Source organism: Cyanistes caeruleus, chromosome 11, assembly GCF_971803275.1.
Source record: "Cyanistes caeruleus chromosome 11, bCyaCae1.hap1.1, whole genome shotgun sequence".
Taxonomy (NCBI): domain Eukaryota; kingdom Metazoa; phylum Chordata; class Aves; order Passeriformes; family Paridae; genus Cyanistes; species Cyanistes caeruleus.
Window position 1 is genome coordinate 20,331,228 of NC_141711.1, and position 24,282 is coordinate 20,355,509.

A 24,282-nucleotide genomic window follows, 5' to 3' on the forward strand; every position below is an offset into this window, starting at 1 on the left:
AGGCCCTTACCTGCTGGCTCAGGGACTTACACTTTTTCTAAATACACTATTCCCAGTGATGGTGTAGGTTATAATTTCTTCAACAAAAACATTTCAGTCATTTTATTTCCAAAGTATCATACCTGCAATCAGAAAAATCTGAGTTTTCTAGGTTGCACTTATATGTAGATGCAGATTTGTATTAATCAATGTTCTTAGTATCAATTTTCCAATGCTCCCTCGTACATAAAATTAGAAGTTTAACTTCATATGTCTCATCTCATTTACAGTTTTTATTACTGGTCATTCTCTTTGGTTATGTCTCAAAGCCCATTGATGTACCAGACTTTCATGTGTATGTTCTGTATGGATTAGTAACAGGAAAAAATCAAACTTGTGTGATTAATAATGGAATAGACATTCTTTTTTATTTTCTAATTTGTCTTCTGTTGCTTCATTTCCACTGTAACATGTATTTAACCAGTATCCAGCAGGCAGTGGTTTAACTGTGTGTGCTGTACTAATTTAAACATAGCTCAGAACAAATTCTGAATGAGGCATGCAGGACAACTTCCTGTATTTATTTTTTACAAACCACCAGCTGCTGTAGGACTCTTCATGCCCACTCATGGCTGTCACACTTCTGATGCCGCTTCCCATGTTTTTATTGTGATTAAGTAAGATTTGCAAAACATTCTCAGACATGAAATCTGTATTTTAAGTCTCTGAAGCCTTCAGAGTTCATGTATTTTTTAGGAGACAGAAGCATCTGCGAGTTGATTTCAAGTATAAATAATTTAATCACAGGATTATTATTCTTTTAAGTCAGGTGCTGCTTTAAAATCCTGGTTATCTCTGAGGGGTAGCAAACAAATACTTGGGTTTGACTCATTCTTGGACTTGTTCTTTGGTTTGCTGAGCTTTTTCAGAGTTCTTGGTTGGAGGCAAATATCTCTTTTAAAAAGAGGTCATCAATAATGAAGCGAGATTAATTTTCCAGGCTGTGTGGGGAGCAGTTCCTGCCAGGTCAGCCGTTTGCTCCTGTTTCATAAGCTCTGGGCAGGGTGAGTGCTGCTCATGGTTCTTCTCATTAGTCCCTTCCACAGCCAGAACAGCCTGGGCTGGCATTTTCAGTGTAGCTCTACTTACCAAAGGAGGTGACAACAGCCTTATTTACTGGAGCTGACTCTAGTATTTGTCTTCTAAACCAGGTCACTGCTGGTGCTTATTCTCATACTGAGTCTTACATAAAATAGGCTGAAGCAGAAAACGCCATCCTGGTTTCTGTATCCCCTCAATTGCCATTCAGCTGTTTTAATTAACAGCTTCTTTACCCTCAGTGAGTTTGCAGATGAGACTGAGGTTGCTGGGAGTATTGATCTGCTGTTGGGCAGGAAGGCTCCATGGTTGTATGTGGAGGGGCTGGATCTGAGTGTGGTCTGAGGATGAAGAAGGCCAAGTGCTGGGTCCTGTCCTTGGTCACAAGAGCCCCTGCAGCTCCCAGCTGAGGCAGAGGGGCTGGAAAGGGCCCGGCAGGAAAGGCCCTGGGGGTGCTGGTGGCAGCAGCTGAACAGGAGCCCAGCTGGGCAAGAAGGACCAGGGCACCTTGGCCTGTTCCAGCCCCGCTGTGGCAGCAGGAGCAGGGCAGTGCCATCCCCTGTGCTGGGCTCTGCTGAGGCACCACCTCCAGTCCTGGGGTCAGTTCTGAGCCCCTCACAACAAGAAAGAGCTCGAGGGGCTGGAGCGTGTCCAGAGAAGGGAACGGAGCTGGGGAGGGGCTGAGGGAGCTGGGAAAGGGGCTCAGCCTGGAGAAAAGGAGGCTCAGGAGGGACCTTCAGGCTCTGCACAGCTCCCTGCCAGAAGAGGGAGGCTGGGGGGCCAGGCTCTGCTCCCAGGGACAGGAGGAGAGGGAACAGCCTCAGGCTGGGCCAGGGGAGGCTCAGGGTGGACATTGGGGGGAATTGGACAGCACCAGTTCCTGAAGCAGAACTGGTATACACTGGTATGTACTGGTCCAGACTTCCCAGGTATTTCTAAGAAGCTCAAGAGGAGCTGAGCCCAGGTGCATTTCTCAGGTTGTGGTGCAGCCTGGAGAGGGGTTGGGGAGGCACCACCAGCAGGACCCCACCCAGGGCGATCTTGCCAGAGCCCTTCAGCATTCACAGGTGATCAACAAAGCTGAAGCTGAGACAGAAGCTGAGACATCCCTGGAGAAAGAAGTAAACTGAAATAAATGAGAGAAGGCACTGCAGGAAGAGATAAATAACAGCATGGCCACAGCAGGCCTCAAAGCAGAGTTTCCATTAGAGGCTGGCTTGCATCCAGGTGATGTGTCAGCTGTACCTGGAGTTTCACCCCTCTCCCCACCAGTAATTCCCATCCTGACACTTGAACACATCTGGCAGCAGTGGGAGGGCAGAGGGGGCAGGAGCACGGGCAGAGCTGACCGAACAGCTGGAGCTGATTGATAGCAGACAGCTCTTGGGCATGTCAGGAGGCAAACACACATTGTTGGAGGTGCATCCACAGCAAAGAGACTGACAGGAAAAAAATGTGGTATATAAAGGCTGCAGCTGTTGGCAGGAATTTCTTATTTTCATGCTGATTGAATTATTTTCACTGTTTGAAATTTTCACTGTATGTATTTTCACTGTATGAAATCACAGTCACAGAATCACTGAATTATTTAGGGTTGAAGAGATCTCAGAGATCACTGAGCCCAGCCTTTGGCTCTACCTGTAAATGCCCCCACCCATCCTCGCTCCTGATGTTCTTAGTCCACGGCCATGCCACTGGGAGGGTCACTGACATGTCATTGCAGGATATGTGAAACACAGAACACAATCCTTTCAAAATAATATCTAACCAACAATTAGCCAACTTCCTAACAGGGTGGTGACAAAACATTACCTGCCCTCCTGTTGGATGCTATGGGTTATTTTGAATTCACTTTTCCTCTGCAGTCTGTTGCAGGTCTGTTTTCATGGTTCATTTTATCCCCTTGGGTTCTCATAATGAGAACTATTTACTGATCTGGCTGCCTCCCAAGAAGAGTGCCCCAGCTCCCAGCCAGGAACAGAGACTTACCAAAGGCTCCTCATCTGGCAAGTCAAGCTTTGTCAGAAATGGAGATGGCGAAAACTCAGGTTCCTTTTTCCTTCAGCCTCCTCCCTGATGTTCTTCAGCTCTCTTTTTCTCCAGTCTTCCAGCCTAGAAGTTGTCCCACTCCCTTTTTAATGGTACAGGTTTTAACTGGTTGGGAGGTGAGTGGTAAATATGATGCCATGCTGGGAAGCAGCACACCAGGACTACTGAAACATTGCAAAACATTTTCACTGGTGCCAAAAATATTTGAGAATTAATCGGTTTCATCGCCACCCAACATTACCCCAGATTTCTGACACGAAGGATAAAAATAATCTAAACTGTTGGGAAGGCCTTCTGCTTTGGGTTTGTTTTGGACTTTGGAAGGAGGGAGACAGCTATGTGTCTTTACCCTGAAATAGGAGTTATTTTTTTCTGTGTCAGAAAACATGATTCACCAGGCATGCCAAGGAGAGCATTGCTCAGGAAAGAAATGACTGTATCCCCTCAGGCCCCTCCATCCCTTGTGGAGTTTCAAATCCTGGGGATGTGAGCTGGGAACACAACTGAGCTTCATGGGCTGTGTGAAGGGCGCTGAGGAGCATTGGGAGCAAGCCACAATGGGCCTGTCTGTGTCAGTGTTATCCTTCATACTCCATAAAAATTATTTCTCCTCCATGCTGATAAAAAACCAGGTTTGAAAGCCCCACATCCCACAGCTGCACTGGTAGGACCCCTCACAGAATCTTGAAGGAACCCTGGTTATCACACAGAGGTCCTGCAATCTTCAAACCTGATGTCATTCTTAATATTTTTCTTAATTTGCACGTCCTCTTCACTTGCAGACACAGGGTGTGATGGAATGTTCATCTTTCCAGAATCAGGACCAGCCTAGACTCATCCAGGGCTGAATTTCATCCAGCTCTGAATGGGAAATTTACTTCCTACTTGTTTTCTTACTGACTCTGAGCTCATCAAGATGAGATTCACTTGTATCTCACAGGGCTCCTGGCCTGGGAATACCCTGAAAGATATAACTGCAACTCTTTCATAGAAAACTGCTATCTAAATTATTACTGTTAATAATAATTATTATTTTCTGCTATAATCTTACCTGTTATACCTGGACTTTGAATTTGGTTCCAACCTGATGTAAATCATCTCCCTACTTCGTGACAGAACAGAGTTCTTCCAGAGCAGAGCAGAGTAGCCATGATAAATTGACTGTGAGCCAGCTCCAGAGGCACAGGGAAAGCAAAATCCAGCTGTATGCAACCATTATGGATCAGGAATATTTAAGAGGCACAGGCATCCTCTATCCAACCTCCACTAGGAGCTTTTAAAATGAATTAGCTCAGAGCCCACAGAGGAAAGATAACATCAGGTTAACATCTCTGTTTCTGCTGCTGCAGAGCGTTCAGCAGGGAGGAGCCATGGGCTGCTGCTGGATGGCACAGAGCAGCCTCTGGATGGCAGGCTGAGCACTGGGAGACCCCCAGGGCAGCTAAAACCAGGGCTTAAAAGGAAAAATAAACACCTGAGTGTGATGAAATGTTTTGTTATGGAAAAGGGAGGATTTCCTGTGAATCATGCCGTGAGAACGTCTCACCTGTGATTTATCCAGACTTCAGCTGCAGTGGCAACTCTGGCTGCTGGCACCCAACTTCACCTGTTACCAGTGCATGAAGCACAGACTGAGTCTGAAAGGTTTCTGCTTTACTAGACACAATGTTATTAAAGATTTATCAACAGCACCATGGCAGAAAGCTTTTCCTTGTGACCACGGTGTATCGTGGCCTGTGCTCCAAAATAGAAAGGGCAGCTCAGGATTCACCCAAAATGCTCCCTCATGCCAAAGCAATGGTACAGAATTAACTGGAGCAGTGCTGCCTGCCTGTCATCTCCTGCCTCTGACTTCTTTCCATTTGGCTCTGATAACACCCCTATGTAGTGGGTGAGATGAAGATAGAGAGAAAATTACCACCACCCCGGATCCTGTGGTTTTGTAGCTTCATCAGGCCGTTGTTTCAGTCACATCCAAGGCTGGTGATGCCCCTGATGCTCTGCTCTGCTCCCTTCACCTGGCACTTGGCACAAGGCTGCTCCTGCAGAGGCAGAGCTGAGGCCACTGCCCAGCACAGCACCAGCACAACCACAGCCTCCCACCAGCACAGCACCAGCTCAACCACAGCCTCCCACCAGCACAGCACCAGCTCAACCACAGCCTCCCACCAGCACAGCACCAGCTCAACCACAGCCTCCCACCAGCACAGCTGCTCCTCTCCCCAGAGCCACAAACCAGTGGGAAAGGGGGGAGTGCAGATACCTCGCTCAGGAGTCAGCCCACAGAAGGGCATGGGATGAAGAGGATCTCTCCTCCTGATGAAGTTATCTCAGAGAACCTCCTCCACAACCACCCAGGCCCTGTTCAACAGAATCCAATGCCAAGCTCTGGGGCTCCTCTTGTCCCCAAAGATGCAGCAGATGCAATCCTGGCTTTGGGTTAGTGGCTCCACCTAAGGTTTCAAGTTGTGTCAGGGGAGATTTAGATTTGATATTAGGAAATATTTCTTCATGGAAAGGGCTGTCCAGCCCTGGCAGAGGCTGCCCAGTGGTGAGGTCACCATTCCTGGAAGTGTTTATAAAACATGTGGCTGTGGCACTTCAGGTCATGGTTTAGTGGTAAGCACGGTGGTGGTGCCACATCAGCTTTAACTAGGTGTTTTCCAACCTTAACAATTCCATGATCCCATGATTCTCTTGCTACAACAACAAGTTCCTTTGGTGGGATGTTCAACACTGCTCATAGAGGCACCCAGGCCAGCAGCTCCCCCTTAGCCAAAGAACAGAACAGTAACAACTCTGTCTGCATGGCTTTCCTTGGGTGGTCAGAGCAGCGATTAAAATGAACTGTGTGTCAAAGTCCCTTTGCAGCAAGCACCAGGGCACCTCCAAGGCTTCATGGGCAGTGATCCTTGGAACTCCCAAAATGACACAAAATCAAGGATTAACCCAAAGACACCCAGTCTTTGAACTGATGAGTCCTGCTAACTCCAGATCCTTAAACATGCTAAGCAGAAAAACGTGCACAGGTGAAAATGTTAAAAATCTGGTGCAAACACCCAGAAAAAATTAACCATGAAGAGGCCAGAGCCCAGGAGGGGTTGATCAGCAGCCACGGGAGGGCAACAACCACGGGGCACTTCTGCAAGAAGAGCAGTGTATTAACTACAAGAAAAACAGCAGCATTCTTCTCTCAGATTTTATTTCAATTTAATTGCCATTAAAAACCCCATTAAAAACAGAAATACATTAATTTCCAGAGGATTCAAGAAGATGTACGTTCAGGGAAATTCCTACAGGACACAGGCCCTGTGAAGTGCAGCAAACTGAATTTTGGCAGTAGAGCCAAGGCATGGCATAACATGGAGTAGCATCTGTGCACACAGAATGGAAAAGCACCCACAACAACACATTTTGACCAAATATGTTTTCAATTTATTACAGTATGAGAAAAATAACAACAAATGAAAGAAACAAAAGGAATAGCTTTGCCTCAGCAAAGGCACTTTTAACTGCAAACTCCATCCAGCAGCTGTAAAGCAGCCCAGTGCATCCCAGAATGAATCATCACTTCATTCCCACTCCAGCTCATCAGGCATATCATCCTTCACCAAGTCCTTTAAATAGCAGTCTGGCATTAAATGGAATTGTGCAAATTCTTTGTAGGATCTATCACTTTGTTTCCCAGCTTTCTGCACACTGACGGTCCTGTCACTCGGCCTTAACCATTTCCCCAGCTCCTGTACAATTCCTGCTTGCAGCATGGGAGCCACAGTGCTCACAAGGATGGTCTCCACCCTCAGCATGGAATCACCTGCAACCCAGCTGGGACAGCTTCCCTGCACAGAGTGAAGCCTGTTTATAAATTAATCCAGCACAGTCCAAGCTATTCTTTGACTTGCCAGGGAAACTGAAAATTCTGCAGCTGAACAGCTTCATCCAAGACCCTGCTCGATTTATTCCCAAGTCCACAACACTGTTTGCCCAGAAGAACCATTGCACACGTGCTTCCTACAGGAGCTGAAAATGGAATTATCACTGTCCAGATGTGCATAGATGTGCTTGCAGAGAAGCAAGCTCCTGAAAGAAGAATATTCCAAGAAAAAGAATCTCTCCCAGCCTATGCACATGCCAGTTTTATAGGCAGCCTGACATTCACTGTTCAAATTAATAACTGGCACTAATGAAGGAACATTGTTTTCTATTCTTTGCTGTTAGGTCCTTTAACACTAGGATGAACCAAGACTCACTTTTTCTTTCTCCTTCCAGCTCTAACCCTTGGAATAACTCATTCTGGATCATTTTTTTCCCTGAGAGACATTCTCATCTCCAGCAGCCTCAGGAAGGGAGGAAATACAGCCCTAGCCACAGTAAATTTCCTGTACCATACTGGGAAAGAATTCTTCTCCCAGTCCTGGCACAGGCTGCCCAGAGAAGCTGTTCCTGCCCCACCCCTGGAAGTGTTCTTTGGAAGCTCTACAGTAGTTTGATCTTATATTGTGGTGCCCAAACTTTCCCCAGCACTCGAGGTGAGGCTGCCCCAGTGCAGAGCAGAGTGGGACAATCCCCTCCCTGGCCCAGCTGGTCATGCTGGGCTTGGTGCCCCCCAGGACAGGGATGTCCCCTCTGGCTGCCAGGGCAGTGCTGACTCATAACAAATTTTCCATCCACCAGGGTTCCCAGGTCACTTTGCATGGTCCTGCTCTCCAGCATCTCCTTGCCCAGCCTGTCCAGGGCTGCCCCACCCCAGGTGCACAATCTGGCACTTTCCCCTGTTGAACTTCACTTGGCTGGTGACTGCCCAACTCCAACTTGTCCACATCTCCCTGCAGAGCCTCCCTTCACTTCACTGGGAAAGGGAAAGCTAAATTAATCTGGAACATTCTCTAGGCAGTCTGAAGTGCTTCAGGTCAGACATTGCTCCCCCTGGAACACCCCATGGGCTGGGAACCAGCACTGAGTGTGCCTGGGAACACGGCAGGCTGGGGTGAGGCACCAACAGGGAATCAGAAGACACAGTGACTACAAGGCACACGTAAAGGGAACTGGCCCCCATAAACTCCTCACAGGTGCCAGTGCCCACCTGAGCTCAGGCAGTGACTATAAAGGATCTGGACAAAACAGACAATTCTGAGACAGAGACACATTTCTTAGTAAGGCTTTGAGTGCATGTGTTTAAGTTCTTTTCTGAAATTAATTGTCACAAAAGACAGGCCAGAGTTCTTCAAAAAGTTGTGATCCTTCATTCCAGTATGGAAAACACATATGCAAACACGGCTTCAGACCCACACTCACTTAACAGATCATTTTAAAGCTTGTAATAAAAATACTTTTTATACAAATGATAAATACTTTAAGCATTTACAAAAATAAACGGTCCATTCCCATAAAGAAGGACATTATAACTGAAATTCCAAATACATCTGGAGGCAAGGCAATTATTGATGAAGCTAGTTAATAAAATCTTTGGTATGAGTACAGGACATTTTTATGCACCACTGGGTTCCTTTGGCCGATGGTACTGTACAGACATGCGAAGAGCTTTTCCTTAATTTCTTGACATGTCTTCCAAATACAACATACAAATATTTCTAGCATGTCTTCCTATGATAATAGGAGAAAAGCCCAAGATTCTCCTGGCTCTTCCTATGACTTGTGTTTCTAAAACAGAATGATGAGAGGAAAAAGAGAAAGTGAACACAGTTAAATTCTGTTTTAGCTAGGAAGCAGCATCTGCAAAAAATAAAAACCAATTGAAAATAACTCTAGAGGAAAGCCCATTTCCTTCCATTTGTAGAAATCAACTGCCAAGAGAGACAAACAAGGAATCTGTTCAGATTAAAGACTATCTTTAAAAAGAGCCTCTATTTGTGGCATCCTCTGTAGGCAAAATATCCATTATTTATACCTCAGCACGTCTGCTGTGCAATTTGTATCCGGAGCTCATTAATGAATGATGCCACCCTGACCCACCCTGCTAGGGAGCCCTGTCAGATGAGGAGCCCAGCTTGCTCCATCCCTGCTGAGGAAGGCAGCCAGGAGAAGCCCCTGAGCAGCTCACCTGAGTTACAGCAGTACCAGAACAGGGCCAGTCCTGCAGCCACGCTGAAACACGCCAGGAAGAACACCGGGCCTGCAGAAATGGCAAGGAAACACTGAGACAGAGCAGGGCAGCACGAGTTCAGCTCAGTTCATAAATCACCAATTGCTATCAATGTGCATAATTAAGCATATTCAAATGAAGCTTAACATATTCACAGTTCTGTATGTTCTGTAGCTAATGTACTGTGAAGCACATTTACTGGATTGCAATTAATTTTTACTACAGTTGCTTTGCCACCATTCCCTGTTCCCCTCTGCTCATCTAGCTATACCCTATGGTATTTAAGGAAAAGTTTCCAAACCAAATCTCCTGGAAATTGCCTGCCTGGAATTACACACAGTTTAATGGTGATGGTCAGTACTGATGTTCAATAAAACCTTTCAAATTCATAACTTTTCCACTGACAAAACAGCATAAAGATTTATATCTGCTTTTTTACCCCATACTCTCTTTGTGGTTACTATCTCACTAGAAACAGAGATACAATTAAACTACACCTCTCTTAGCAGATACAATTAAGCTACACCCATCAACTTAAGGACAAGTGTACTGCCTCAACAAATTCTTACACTATATGGACAAGGACACTGGAGAAACAGCAAAGGAGCAAGGATTTGGTTGCTCCTTGGCATGGACCCTCCCAAGGAGGGTGGCTAGTGGCCAAACAATCTCTAGTCTGAGGCTGGCTCAGAAAAAAAATAAAAGAAAAAAAAAGTAATAAGTAAAAATAAAATAAAATATTACTTGTTTGTCTTATTTCCAAGCATTTTCTCTGTTCATCTTGTATTGTTATGCTGCAGACAGCAACAGCAATGTGGAAAGTCTGAACAGCAATTTGGTTCAATAGTGAGAGCAACACACCACAACAGAAAAATATACACAGTAGTTTCTGCTACTTATTTCAGTTTTCTCTCAGGAAACTACAAAAAAGGCATAATTCATTATTGTATCTAAATCTGTAAATAAAATACTGAACTTAAATGATACAACAGTTCATTATAAATTTTAAGAACTCTTCATCTTTATTTCAGAACTTCCTTTTCAAAACATCCTACTGTGAAAAAAATATTTGTCTCTGTAATCTGGCATTGAACAGAGGGAGGGAAAATAATTAATATGTTTTCCTAAGGAAAATATATTTAAGACCTTCATTCCTTTCTGTCCTTGCTTTCAAATGATTTGTAGTTAAATTGAGAGCTTAAAAAAAAATTGAAAAAAAATTGAAAAGGATAAAAAAAGGATAAAAAGGATAAAAAAAAAGTTATTGATGGCCTTATGCAAAATTAATAGACAGGCATTGAAAGAATCACAGGCAATGAAGAATTTAGCTGTAACAGTGCAAACAATACTATTGTAAATATTGATTATACTCCATAGTCTCTTCAATTTCCTGGCACTGGTTTCCTCAACAGTAGCTCAGTATATTTTCCTCCATTAATTCTACTTAACTTGTGACAGTAAAGACATCATAAACCAAAGTAGTTGTTACATGAAGTGCAAATTGCATGATATAATAAATTGCATCATAATCTGAAAAGCCATTCCATCCAGTGACACTGTATGATTTATTTACCCCTGTCATTTAGCATATATTGCTCCTTGTCAGTGTCTATCTCTGTGGGATCTGGGGTTTCTAGAAATAAAAGCAACACATGAAAAGTTAGTACTCAGCTCAAGCAAACAAACATAATCAGCACATGCAAAATGGTGGAAAAAACACATTTCAGAAAAATATCCAATATTGACATAAAGTATTAACCCCTCCAACAGTAAATCATTGCTAGAGTTAAAGCTGGACTGATCAAAAGACATGGGCACAGAGTCACCTGAATGCAACTACAAATAGCTGCAGCCCCACCTCTCATCTGCTTAAGCACTGACAACATAAATAACATTACACTTGTTTCCCAGGTTAGGAAAGCAGGAGATAATCCTTCACAACACCAGCAATTTTCATTGTAATACATACAAACTCTTTGGTCCTAGATGCACCAATCTGAAAACACCTCTATAATATAATGTATAACCATTCTTTGTTCTTGAGAAAATCCCTGGGCATTGATGTATTTAGCAGGTAAAGCACATAAAAAAACTTCTTGGTGCAGATTATTTACAAAATGCAGGTCTCAGCTGAACACATGCCCAGCTTCTTCAAAACTCTGTAGGTTTTACATGCTAACATTTGGCACAAGTAATTCTGGCCTCTATCTTTCTGCAAATTCTATTAGAAAAGGAGGTTGGCCTTAGGACAAGGTGTTCAGTAGTTCCCAGTCTGTCCAGAAAGACCCTTTCAGAGATGCCTTTGCCACAGAGATGTGGAGATCATGCTGTCTGCAGCAGGGGTGTGCACAGCTGTCACCAGACTTGCCAGAGGAGTGATCTTCCAGAACACATAACCAAACTGCAACACTGTTTTAGCCAAACCTTTCTGTAGTCATAGAATCACAGAATCATAAAGGTTGGAAAAGACCTTTACCATAAACAAGTCCAAATGTCAAAGGGTTAGGAAGCTTAAAAAAAAGAAAAAAAGGTAAGGGCTCTGAATCTGGCTGTCAATAGGGAAGAATTTAAGACTGATGGGTTTCAACTGCTCTCCTTCTTTTACGTGACACCAGGATCTAGAAGAGGTGCCTCGACAGGGGACCATCCATCTCCCCTGCTGGGGATATCCCTCTCTGCAGGGGAACAGGACATGGCCCTGGAGCAGGACAGAAGCATCTGGAGCCCTTTGCTGTAAAGCCTGTGAGTCACAGGAGCAGCAAGGATTGCTGCAAAGCCTCTGTGAGCACAGTGTGCCCCTGGCAGCCTCACCCAGCCTGCCCCTTTGAGGGGCTGCTGGAATTCCAGCTAGAGAATCCTCACACTGCACAGGAGAGCACAGACAAATCTCTGCCGCTTCTATCGCTGCGTGGGGCTGATCTGAGCCTTTATCCCTTCAGTCTGTGTCAGCATGGAGAGAAAAACATTTTCTGAGTCCCTTGGGAACTCCAGTTTGCTGCCCACACCGTGTGCCTTACCCCCCCTCTAGTGGTAATGCTCAGACATTACCAGACACTTCACTGGCAATTTACACTCCAGGCAAAGAAATTCTGTTCTAGCACAAATTTTAAAGCTGTCTTAAATATGAAAAATATTTGAAAGGATTTCCTTTGTTGAAAAAAATCTGTCCCATGTATAGCTGCATGTAGCTATTACAGAACTCTGTCCTGGCCATGGTTCATCCATCAACAGTAATTTCTCCAGCTGTTTGTAATGCTGCTTGTTTCAGCTCAGCCTGCATTTACAACAAAATCCCTATGTTAGGGATTTTCCTTTTTCTTTACATTTACAAATTCTAGTGGAAATTCTGTAAATGCTTTGTGCTAAATTTAACACTACTGCTAAGAGCATTACAGAATGGTTTGAGTTGGAAGGGATCCTGAAGACCATCCAGTTCCAACCTCCTGCCATGGGCAGGGACACCTCCAGGGACCAGGGTGCTCAGGACCCCACAGATCTTGGCCTTGAACACTCCTTGAGCACTTCCCAAGGAGTAACACTTGAGTAATGAATTGTGCATGTTGGACTTCTGAAGCATAATGCCTTTAATACTGAAAATGTCCAAGTTCACTTCAATGAGAAGTTACTCCTTATATTGATGAAGGAGCTTTTCCTGAAGCATCAAAGTTTTAGCTCAAAAAGCTGCACAGATGTTTCTTGACCATTCAATCCAGAATGCAGACATTTGTTTTAATTACAGAACTCTAAGAAGCAGCAAGCATATTAACACAATCATCTCAGTATTTATTTCTTAGAAAGAAACTGCCAAAACAGTAATGTTTTAACTCAGTTCTTTAAATTATCCTCATCCTTCTGAGGATGGTAACATAGAAGAGTGTACCAAGATAACAGAGAATTTCATGACTTTTGGTTACTGAAGTCAGCAGTTTGCAGCAGCAGCAGCAGCAAAACAGTTTTTGGGTGCCACAAGGAGCTGTATGTTTAACAAGAAGCACTTCTACACAGCTATTTGTTATGCAGAGTCTGAACATGAGGGACCCTAACCCTGCCTATTCATGGCTACCTGAGGAAAGCTTGGAGTCATCACGTAAATCATGTGCAAGGATGAGCACATTTCTGCTCTAGCTAAAAGTGAAAACATCCCACAGACCCTATCCAAGTCTCCTTGTAAAGCTACATTTTCAAAAATGGCTTGTAGAACGTGCTATTGAACATTAAAAAAGCTTCAACTCTTACACATCAAAACAATCCTGAAATTTTACTCTTAGTGACTACACCAAGACTTCTCAAACAGCTTTTAATTCATAAAGCCTGTCTGCTAACTGCTAGTCAGCCTGACAGAAAAACCTGTTTCTTGAGCTCTACCCAAGTCAAAATGACAGATCCAAGACAATCTGATTGAAGAGCCTGTTCCCCAAAGTGCAAGACTTCTGCAAGGTGAACATCAGATCAAAGCATTGCCTTCGGTCTGCTGCGAGGCTCAGTCAGCTGGGACTGGGGCTCATCTGAGATTCTGAGGCTTCCCCAGTTCTCAAGGATTCAGGTATGGATGTGGGTTAACTCTGTAGCAGGCAAGAAAACGGTCTTCCACCAGTTTGTGCTGGGTAATACAAATTGCTTCTTTCAAAATCAAAGACAAAATTAAGGTAATTACAATTTTACATTACAAAATCCCTTTACAGCTTTTGGAAAACTCAAGTCAGAAGGAATTAAGGTATACCCCAAAAATTATTTCAGTTACTTGTTTACTTATATTTTTTATAACCTGTTTAGGTTGTTCAAATGACCTGCACTGCATCTGAAGCGAGGTTTTGTAATACACTGGTGAGGAAATCCACAAATCAATCAACTTACAAATTAACTTACTCAAGATTTTCCTGCTTGGTAGGTCATTAAACAGCTGCTCAGCATTGATCTGCAGAGCCCTGTAAAACTCCTGACAGTGTCTGTCTCCTTTCTTTTGGAGGTGTTTTAACAGATCTGAGAGTCTGGTTTGGAGTGATGCCTTTGGGTTCCTGAACTGTAAGAGAAAAGCATTTATCAGAAAAGAGATTAAAACAGAAGAGAGATTAAAAGATCAATTTTACATCACTATGCCAGGGAACAAAGTTACAGAGCTTCTTTGATATTTACTAAAAGAATGAGCCAAAAAGGGAAACCTAAAAAGGACATACATGCACTGCACAGCACTGAGCTCCATGTGGTCAGCACAGTCTGATGGAGAGCACATGGCCTCTCCTGCCTTTTTCTGAAAGACACTCTGCATTTGATGTCTTCCCTGCATCCAAGCTGACATGGTACTTGCTATCCTACAGTTTAATTCTTACAGCTGTAGATAGAATATTTCAGCAAATCTTATAATATGAAATAAAGTTTGATGCTTTCAAGTTTGCCCTTAGCTCCCTAGTAGTGATCCCCAAAAAGGCAGTTTATACTGCTTATCCTAGTCTCAACACTGGAGCGTTCATCATCCCAAGATTTCCTATTTCATTGTTTTTTTATTTGCAACACAGTTAACTGCTGTGTACCCACTTCAATAGGCACAAAGTCCCATTACTTAGGTTGGCAAACAGCTGCAGAGGAAAATACATTTTTTCTGTAGTGCTAAATGTGATGAGTATTAGGAGACCTTACAAAGAGAAGGAAACTGCAGCACTAGCCTTACACATCAAACTTATTTCCATTTATTTTGAAAAAATCCAAAGCCATTCTCAGCAAAGCATCATATTTCATAGCAGCACAGTGGATAACCTTTGGAGCACACTGAGCTAGGAACAATTGCTGCTTGAGGGGGACAGGAATGTCACAGACCTTACACAACACTCCTTATTCTGACAAAATTCCCACAGGGTCTACCAGATACAGCTGGTTTAAGCTTCTTAAACACTCAGTAGAGTTGACACAAACTTGCCTGGACCCATAAAAAAACAGTTCATTTTTGCCTAAGTGCAGAAGTCACAAATCATGTTTCAGATTCTTTATGGATTTATTTTGAACCTCTTGAGGGAAGTGGCATAGACAGCCTCAGTAAAATGATCTAGCTCTGCTCTACACCACAAAACACTAACTGTCCCCATGGAATTTGATTATGGTAGAATTGGACCTACTTTTCCTGATGTTAAAATATTGATATGCCAAAATCCTGTGCAGACATGAAGCCAGCAGAGGCCAAGTACAAACTATTACAAGTAGGATTGTGGAAGCTCTTAGCTGACTTTAATTTTGTCTCTACACAAGATTAGAAGCTTTTTCTTTCTAAAAAGAGCTATCCATTTTTGAAAGCTTCATGTCAGGGAGGGTGGCCTTCCTCCATATGTGGTGGCACCACTGCAAGATATTAACTCCATCTACTTCCCACAGTTCCACACTTACTAGTGGGACTAACACCCCCCCACTTCTCTACCAATACTTAGAATTATTAATTGATTACCAAAACTGATTGAGCTAGTATAGATGATTTTGTGGGCAGAGATGGATGCAGCACAGATCACGTGGTGTGCCACTCCACACCACCTCATGTGAGGAGACAGGCACGCCAGGCATGTGGTCACAGGATGGGTGAGCACTGGCTGCAGACTGCACGCCCCCAATCGTGGCAGGGACCGTGGCACTGAACTGCTGCTGAAGAGAGCATCCTCTCTCATGACCACTTGGCACAGGGAACGTGCCAGCCCTGTGACTGCTCCTCTGACATGAGGTGCCAGATACAACTGGTCAGCAAGCAGGAGGTGAGCCAGACTGGCTGCATGTGGCACCAAGAGTTGTGTCGGGAAGAGGGTGACCCGCAAAAGCAACACAGCACTCAGAGACACAGCAAAACTCCTCAAATTACCTTTTCTGCTTCTTCATTGGTAAGAATTTGGGGATAGACTCTGTTAAGCTGAAGAACAATTTTATCAACCACTTGCTCATTCAGTCGGCTAGTGCTTGTCAGGAAATGCATGTCATGCTGCAGCCGTTGACAATACGACTGATCTAGAGATAAAATAACACAGAACAAAACACAGCAGTTCATTAATAAGCCCTTTTAAAATTCCATAAATTTCATTTTCCTACCAGTGATTAAATAACTAAAATAAAATTATCACCACCACCTAGAATTAGAAAGCTGAACTATCTGTTAGGGAAACACAACAATGTCATGTGCTTTCAAAGACCCATCCACTTGAAATTACACAAATCCAAACTTCTGGCTGGTCACTCCTACTGCCTCTCTCTTTCCAAAGGGAGAAGGCTCTAAATCATTTAGAAGTCAAGCTGTGATGGATATTTAATCAAATACAGTCCTGAAGTTAATAAATCACTGAAGATAAATTCTTTATCACTTCTGAAGTCAGATTATGATGTTTATGACAAAACAGAACTTTCAGGTTATATTGGTTGCCAAAAAACCCTTCATAATTTTGATTCTGCTTAACTATTAGCATAAAAAACTTCATGTTGCTTTCTGTAAAAGAAACATCAAACAGGATTTTGTTTGTCACACTCCCCTGCATATATTTCTCTATTATCTACTTTCACCGCCCTTCTGGATAAAGCCACAGGGCCCTAAGGAGCTGCACTGCCATTTCACATTTATCATAGTAAATTAATAAATACAGCTTCATTTTAAATTTGTAGACTGAGATCAGCCCTTCCTTGCCACACTGCAACATGCAAACACTCTCATCCATAACTGGGCCCTGGGACCATAAATGCTGCCAACCACCTTTAGTCAGGCAGGTACACATTCCCAATTAATAACTCCACTAATATTTACATAAGGACTTTGGACACTGTCTCTGACACTACTGTGTCTTTATTATGGTTTCATCTTTGGTTTCTTATCAAGCAAACAAACAGGATCACTAAGGAGATAAATTTAACAGACACAAAACCCAATGCAGCTCTCTGACATTCTCTGTAAAACACAGAACTTGCAAACATCCATTCCAGAAACCTCAGTGGTGTCTGCTGTACAGTGAAAACAGGAGCTGCTACTTCCTGTAAAACTCCTAGGTGATTTTCATAAACATTATACAGGAAAGCTGGAAACCAAAACCTGCAAGGTTTGGATCTGATGATCAAACCATTTGTACATGTCCATGACAACTCCTTTCAGAAGCATCTCAGGAAGAGAGGGAAAAGTCTCTCAACAAAATGTTAGCTTAACACTAATTTAGTTTTGCCTTTTCCCTTTCAAGAGCCTAAGAAAGGGAGGCCAAGGATTTAAGAAGGAGACTGGCTGCAAAGAAATGGTCTGAGATGATCAAATGGCACTGGTTACCAAACACACCTGCAAAGAGTCTGCTCCTCTGGGCTGGAAGGATGACAGAAAGGTGAAAAACAAGATGCTGCCCTCCCCTGCTACTCTCACCCACTGCCATGTGCTACTGCAAGTTACCAGAAGTCAAAAGTCTCTGACAGCAAGTCAAGAGAATCAAAGAATCATTTAGGTTGGAAATGAACCTTAAGACTATTAAGTCCAACCATCCATCCAGCATCACTATATTCAAGCACTAAACTGTGTCCTGGAGTGCCACATCCACACAATTTTTGAACATTTTCAGGGATGGTGACTCCACCACTGCCCTGGGCAGCCTGTACTAGGGCAACCCTTTCAATGAACAAATTTTCCTTAATATCCATCCTAAACCTCTCCTGGTGTAACCTGAGGCCATTACCTCTCATCTTTTCGCTTGGTGCTTGGGAGGAGACTGACACCCACCTGTCAGGGAATTGTAGACTTCAGTAAATCATTTTTACTTGAAACAGTTTTTAAAAGACAAGAGGAAAACGTAACAAAACTGCAGTGAGCAAGACACAAAAAAGCATCTGAAAGTAGAGTGCGACATTAGGTTACACACAGTCCCAGACCTCCACGATGGCTGAAACAACCGGGCCTCCGAGTCACCTGTGTGTTCCCCAGGTGCAGAGCGAGCCGGCTGGAGGCTGGGGTTAAACAGCACATTTACACAGCCAGTGTGCCGGTGTGTGGGACGTGGCACTGCCGGGGACACCGGAGACACCGGGGACACCGTGCCGGGGCTCCGCACTCCCCTGCTGCCCGCGGCCAGCCCGGCCCCGCCCGCCGCCTCAGCGGCCCGGCCGTGCGGGAACCCGCGGTGCTGCCGGGCCCGTGCGGGGCCCCGGGGCGCTCACCCCGACCCACGGCCGTGCCGGGGCCGCGGAGACACCGCCACACCGGCCGGGGGCTCCGGCTGGGCCCGGGAACGCGGCGGCGCCTCACCAAGGCTCCCCGGAGCCCGCCCGTCCCGCACTCACCGGCCATGGCAGCGCCAGCCCCGCCCGGCCCGCGGCCTGAGGCCCGCGGCCTTCCTGCCAGGCCGGGCCGGGGCGGGCGGCGCCGGGCCGGGCTCCGCCTCACGGGCCCGCAGCAGGAAGCGCCGAGCCGGGGAGCGGAGCCCAGGGCGGGGGAGCAGCCGGGGCGGGTCCCCTCAGCTCCCCGAGCCCAGCCCGGGGCTCCCAGCGCCTTCAGCTTCCAGCTCAAGCAGTTCTTCAAATGTCCCTGCTCACCAGGCCGTGCCGTGAATTTACACTTGCACAGCCACGAGTTTTTAAAGAATTAATGCACGATTAGCAAAGCCGCGATGTCCAGAAGTAAACACACTGTCCAGAACACCATGTCTACACCTTCACAACACATATGTAGAATTTCTTTTTTCCCTGTGCTGCAGCACAAGGCGTGTTTAAATGCAGCTGGACACGTAAGGTTCATTGGGCAGACAGCGACTCAAGCCCAGCTTCTCTCATAGAAAAAGTTGCAGTGAAACATCTAATTAATTGGGATATTTAACTTTGTGAGGGGAAAAAGTACAAGCAAATTTGTGGATGTAAAACCTGCCATTTGCACTAAATGTCATCAACAATTAATTACCTAGCGAGGGATGGAAGAGAATATGCCTTGCTAGGGATAAATATGCAGAAGATTAAAGCATTGTCAAATGCTGTGACATTCACGGTGCATATCCTTGAGTAGATCGGTAGAGTATAAACACCCTGAGTTTATCCTTTCTACCCTCTGGAATCCAGATCTTCCTAACAGCATGAAAATAATTTTTAAAATTATTATTATTATTATTGCACATGGAGACCTCGATCACGCCTGCATTGGTGTGATTTTGGCAATGTATTTTAGTGAAGAAATAGGAACATTGTGAAAAGGAACTTGGAATTTTGTAATTCCTTTTGTCGTATATTTTTAAGACCATTTTGGATGGGGCTGAGCTACCTGGCACTGTGGAAATGGCAGGGGTTTGGAACAAGATGATCTTTAAGGTCCCTTCAACCCAAACCATTCTCGTATTCCACTATTCACTTCCATATGTATATTAAAACACTACAGCAGGAGGGGCTGCCTAATACTAAGAAGCAGAGGGAGAATACCATGCTGAGGGTTTTTTTATGATCCCTTTATACCTCTGTGAATTCATTGCATTTTGTACTCTGCTAAAAAGTTGCCCTGGAAACCTTTAGAAATTTTATAAATTTTAAATTTAAAAGCTTTCAGAACTTTTTACACGATGGGAATCTAAGCCACTGAACAGAAAACCTGTTGGTCAATCTTAGTGTGCCATGGACTGAAATCTCCGATACAAATCTAAATGTTTTTCAGCAAGCAGTGATTCCAAGTGAGTGATTCACAGTGAGTGGAAGCGAAAATCAATCCCTGAGGAATGCTGCGATGTATGGAGCCACTGTGCACGGAGGTATTTTTGTCCTGCAGACACGGACAAATCCACAAGAAGAGGAGGTTAAAGATATCTCCTCCTCATGCCGGTGGCACGCAGGACCTCTGCAGCGGCTGGGCTGGCTGTCACATCCCTGCACAGGAGATCCTGCCGAGCCTCCGTGCTGCCCGGAGGGAACCAGCGGGCTGGGGCTGGCCTGAGTGCCCTCCCCTGGGGACACTCACAGCCGGTGACGGTCACAGCCGGTGACACTCACAGCCGGTGACACTCACAGCCGGTGACACTCACACCTGGTGACACTCACAGCCGGTGACACTCACACCCGGTGACACACCCGGTGACACTCACAGCTGGTGACACTCACAGCCGGTGACACACCCGGTGACACTCACAGCCGGTGACACAGCCGGTGACACTCACACCTAGTGACACTCACAGCCGGTGGCACTCACAGCCGGTGACACTCACAGCTGGTGACACTCACAGCCGGTGGCACTCACAGCCGGTGACACTCACAGCTGGTGACACTCACAGCCGGTGACACTCACACCCGGTGACACTCACACCTGGTGACACTCACACCTGGTGACACAGCCGGTGACACTCACAGCCGGTGACACTCACAGCTGGTGACACTCACAGCCGGTGACACAGCCGGTGACACTCACAGCCGGTGACAGTCACAGCTGGTGACACACCCAGTGACACTCACAGCCGGTGACACTCACAGCCAGTGACACTCACACCTGGTGGCACTCACAGCCGGTGACACTCACAGTCGGTGACACAGCCGGTGACACTCACAGCTGGTGACACAGCCGGTGACACTCACAGCCGGTGGCACTCACAGCCGGTGACACTCACAGCCGGTGACACTCACACCCGGTGACACAACCGGTGACACTCACAGCCGGTGACAGTCACAGCCGGTGGCACTCACAGCCAGTGACACTCACACCCGGTGACACAACCGGTGACACTCACAGCCGGTGACAGTCACAGCCGGTGGCACTCACAGCCGGTGACACTCACACCTGGTGACACAGCCGGTGACACTCACAGCCGGTGACACTCACAGCCGGTGACACAGCCGGTGGCACTCACAGCCGGCCGGGGAGGGCACACCCGGCGGGCACGGCAGGGGACGGGAGCAGCGGCGCTCGGAGCGCTCCGGGGCTCGGTGCGAGCCCCGCTCCTGACAGAGCCCGGCCTCCCCAAGCCCGGTTCATTTCAGAGCTCTGACTCCCAATTCAGTGGCAGTGCCAAGTGACCGCCACCGCAGCGGTTCATTTCCCAGCAGACACATTTCCTGCTTAGCTGATCTCAAAAGCTTCTCCCCGCTAAACCGATTTGTTTATTTGAGTGACTTATCTGGCTCATTAAATACCACCCTTGTCCTGGCAACATCATCATGTAGTGTTTGGTTTTATCTGTTAATTGTTGAATCACAGGACACTTTGTTATATTCCCACCGCCAGAGGACTGGATCTCTCTGGCAACAGATTGAGTCCAGATAGCGCAAGCAGCTCCTCTAACAGTCTTTCTTTGTGCTTAAGAAAACACAATAAAGTATTTCTTAAAAGCTCAGATTGCGCACTAGGCTCCCTTCAGCAAGTTTTAGTCAATAATTTACAAAAACAAGCTCTAAGAAGGGGAAGAAAATGTGAAGGCAGTGACCGACTGGCCACTCCCGTCAGAGCCACTTCCCCTCTGGCTCTGAACTCCTGTTCCCACAGATTTCCACCTCTCAGCCCGTTGTTTTGCCCGAATTCCTCCTTACAAATGTGCACTTACAGCTTCTGTAGAGCATCATCCATGGGTGTCAGGGCGGGTGCCGAGGCCGGCACACGTCCCACGGCGGTGCAATCCTCCTTGCGGGATAAGCAGAGGTCACGGGCAGCTTTGGGAAGCGAAAGCAAACGGGGAGGGAGCGAGTCCGGCTGTGACAGCCCGCAGAGCTCTGCCAGGAGCGATGGGCGGCTGCTCCTCTGCGCCTGGCAGCCAGCAGCAATTTGCTGGGGATTTTAAAGGACGTGTAATTAGCTCTGAGAACCAAAATGTTTGTTTACTCGAAGTTATGAAAGCTTTTTTTTTGTGTGTGCGCTAATAATTTCTAGAGTTGCTTTGCATATAAAATGGGTGCTTTTCCAATCTTATTTATATAGTCAGAGTATGATTATTGGTATGATTACTTTGTTGGTTAGAAGGCAATGAAGAAAAAAAGTTCTCTGACTCCAAACACAAAAGGAGAAGCTGTGCTGCAAATTCCCAGCTCTTTATTCCCAAGCAGTTAAGCCAAACCATGAAATGGGAACAGAACTGACTTGGATGAAATAATCTCCCCCCAGAGGGTGCTGGCACTGCCCAGGCTCCCCAGGGAATGGTGACATTCCTGAGGCTGCCAGAGCTCCAGGAGTGTTTGGACAGTGCTGCCAGGGATGCCCAGGGTGGGGTTGTTGCGGTGTCTGGGCAGGGACAGGGGCTGGGCTTCATGATCCCTCAGGGTCCATTTCAGCACATGAAATTAATTCAATGATAAGAATGAGAATTCAGTGATATCCTGGAGTATCCATACCCCTGGTGAGTTTCAGCTTTCTGTGTATTCACCTTGTACACGGTGAATTACACACCCCTGATTCTGCTCTATGATACTCAATCCTTGGAAATTTTAACAGCATTAGTAAAACAAGAAGATGGTGCAGATAATGAAAAAATTCTGTATCTCTTGTTCCTGGCATAAGGGGAAAAATGGGCATGTAGAACAGTTCCAAGTATACTAATCACAAATAGTCCTGGAAAATATTGCACAGATTCTGGAGAATGAACAGCCAGCTTCACAAACATTTCAATACTGCACTTGGCTTCTTATCTTACTCCTTGTAAAGCACAAATCAAATTGTACACATAAGAAAATATACTCAACTAATTATTAAAAAAACCCCAAACAATTGAATTCTTTGAAGACAGGAAGCAAATAAAGCTGTTAGAGCATACTCCCCTTAAAACAGGTGTGTAAATAAACAAGATTTGGCAGATTTGGCAAACTGATGTTCTGCAGAGCTGTGGGAAAGGAACAAAGCCACTTGGGGTGCATGTCCTCACGTGGAAGTCACCCCTGTGCCAGCTCCAGGCCTCGTCTGATCCCCACAGCCAGGAATGATGGAGAGGATGGTGTGCAGCCAGCATGAAACCCACAGCCTGAGTGAAGTAAAGGCCAGTACCAGGCATGGGTTAGAAGCCACTGCAGACTCCAGTTTATAGATACAACGTATGTCCTGTGTGAAACACTTCTGTGAGCAGTGTGCAAGCCACCAGTTTCATAAAATACACAAGGAAATGCAAGTGTTCTGTAGCAGAAATGGGAGCTTGAATCCAGCTGGAACCCCTGGCCAGCAAATATTTAGGAGTTACAAGGTTTTGAGTGTCTATTTTAGTCTCAGCTGCTCCCATCTCCTTCCTGCACAGCACTTTTCCCCCTTCTGACAATAAATTATGTTTGCATGAGCAATAAAGCTAACTCCAGGGGGTGCAGCCATCAGAGCTAACCTCCCAGAGGGAGCCAAGCCACAGATCTTACACAAACAGTTTGGGTGTTGTTTCCTTATCTAGGTGTAGCTCTGCTGCCTCTTGCACGAGCTGCCCAAATAAATGCTAGCCATGCAGTGCTCTGGCACAGGGACAGTGGATTCACCTGCCTTTTGGGGTGCTTCCCAGGACTGCCAGCATCCATGGAAGCTCAAGGGTGCACTTTGTCCCTCAATCCAACATTACTCAGCTTTGCAAGCCAGCAGGAGCCAGGCTGTCTGCTCACACAAAGTGCTGACCCAAACATCCCAACCGGGAATTTATTTCACTTGCAGTCATATTATTGCATTTTAAAGCCACATAATAAAATTAAAACACCGGGAAACTAAATCATGGAATTCAGTGAACATAATCATAGAGATGGGAAGAGGAAGGAAATCCAAAGGAGCTGCAGAGAGGCAGGATCAAGGATATCTTGACCACCCCTCACATGTTTACTTTAAGCATAATATTGCCAGCAGGACGGAACACCTCCCTCCCATGCCTATAGCTCTTTTTAATCCTAGGTTGTGATGTATATTCTTTGTGAAGGAATTGTTTAACCATTTGTTCTACACTTCTGGGGATCAGATAAACCCTTCCATTCTGGTACTTTTGAGGTTCTCTTCTCTCCCCTTATTAGATTTGCCCTTTCCCATTTTCTAAGGGCCAGGCCCTCACCACCCTCACAGCCAAAAATTTCCTTCCTGTACTGTATCTAACCCTCTGGCAGTGAAAAGCCATTCTCCCTCGTCCCCAGTCCCTCTCCAGTTCTCCTGGAGCCTCTTTAGGCCCTGC

General features: G+C 45.6%; 1 protein-coding gene across 9 annotated transcripts; it reads right to left on the reverse strand.

The window, feature by feature from the left end:
• Positions 1-6,311: 6,311 nt before the first annotated feature.
• Positions 6,312-21,935, reverse strand: CARD19 (caspase recruitment domain family member 19). 9 transcript variants are annotated; one of them, XM_086846337.1, is made up of 7 exons: positions 18,123-18,318; positions 17,937-18,043; positions 16,062-16,204; positions 14,096-14,249; positions 10,803-10,862; positions 9,188-9,259; positions 6,312-8,787 (listed from the first exon to the last, which is right to left on the reverse strand). In XM_086846337.1, the coding sequence occupies exons 3-7, from the start codon at positions 16,170-16,172 to the stop codon at positions 8,675-8,677; spliced, it is 510 nt and encodes a 169-aa protein (XP_086702463.1). In that variant the 5' UTR covers positions 16,173-16,204; positions 17,937-18,043; positions 18,123-18,318; the 3' UTR covers positions 6,312-8,674. The 9 variants fall into 9 exon arrangements, with proteins under 9 accessions (XP_086702463.1, XP_086702462.1, XP_023791411.1 ...); XM_086846336.1 differs by lacking the exon at positions 17,937-18,043 and adding an exon at positions 17,893-17,936 and having other exon boundaries at positions 18,123-18,315; XM_023935643.2 differs by lacking the exons at positions 17,937-18,043; positions 18,123-18,318 and adding an exon at positions 21,715-21,935.
• Between the last annotated feature and the right edge of the window lie 2,347 nt (positions 21,936-24,282).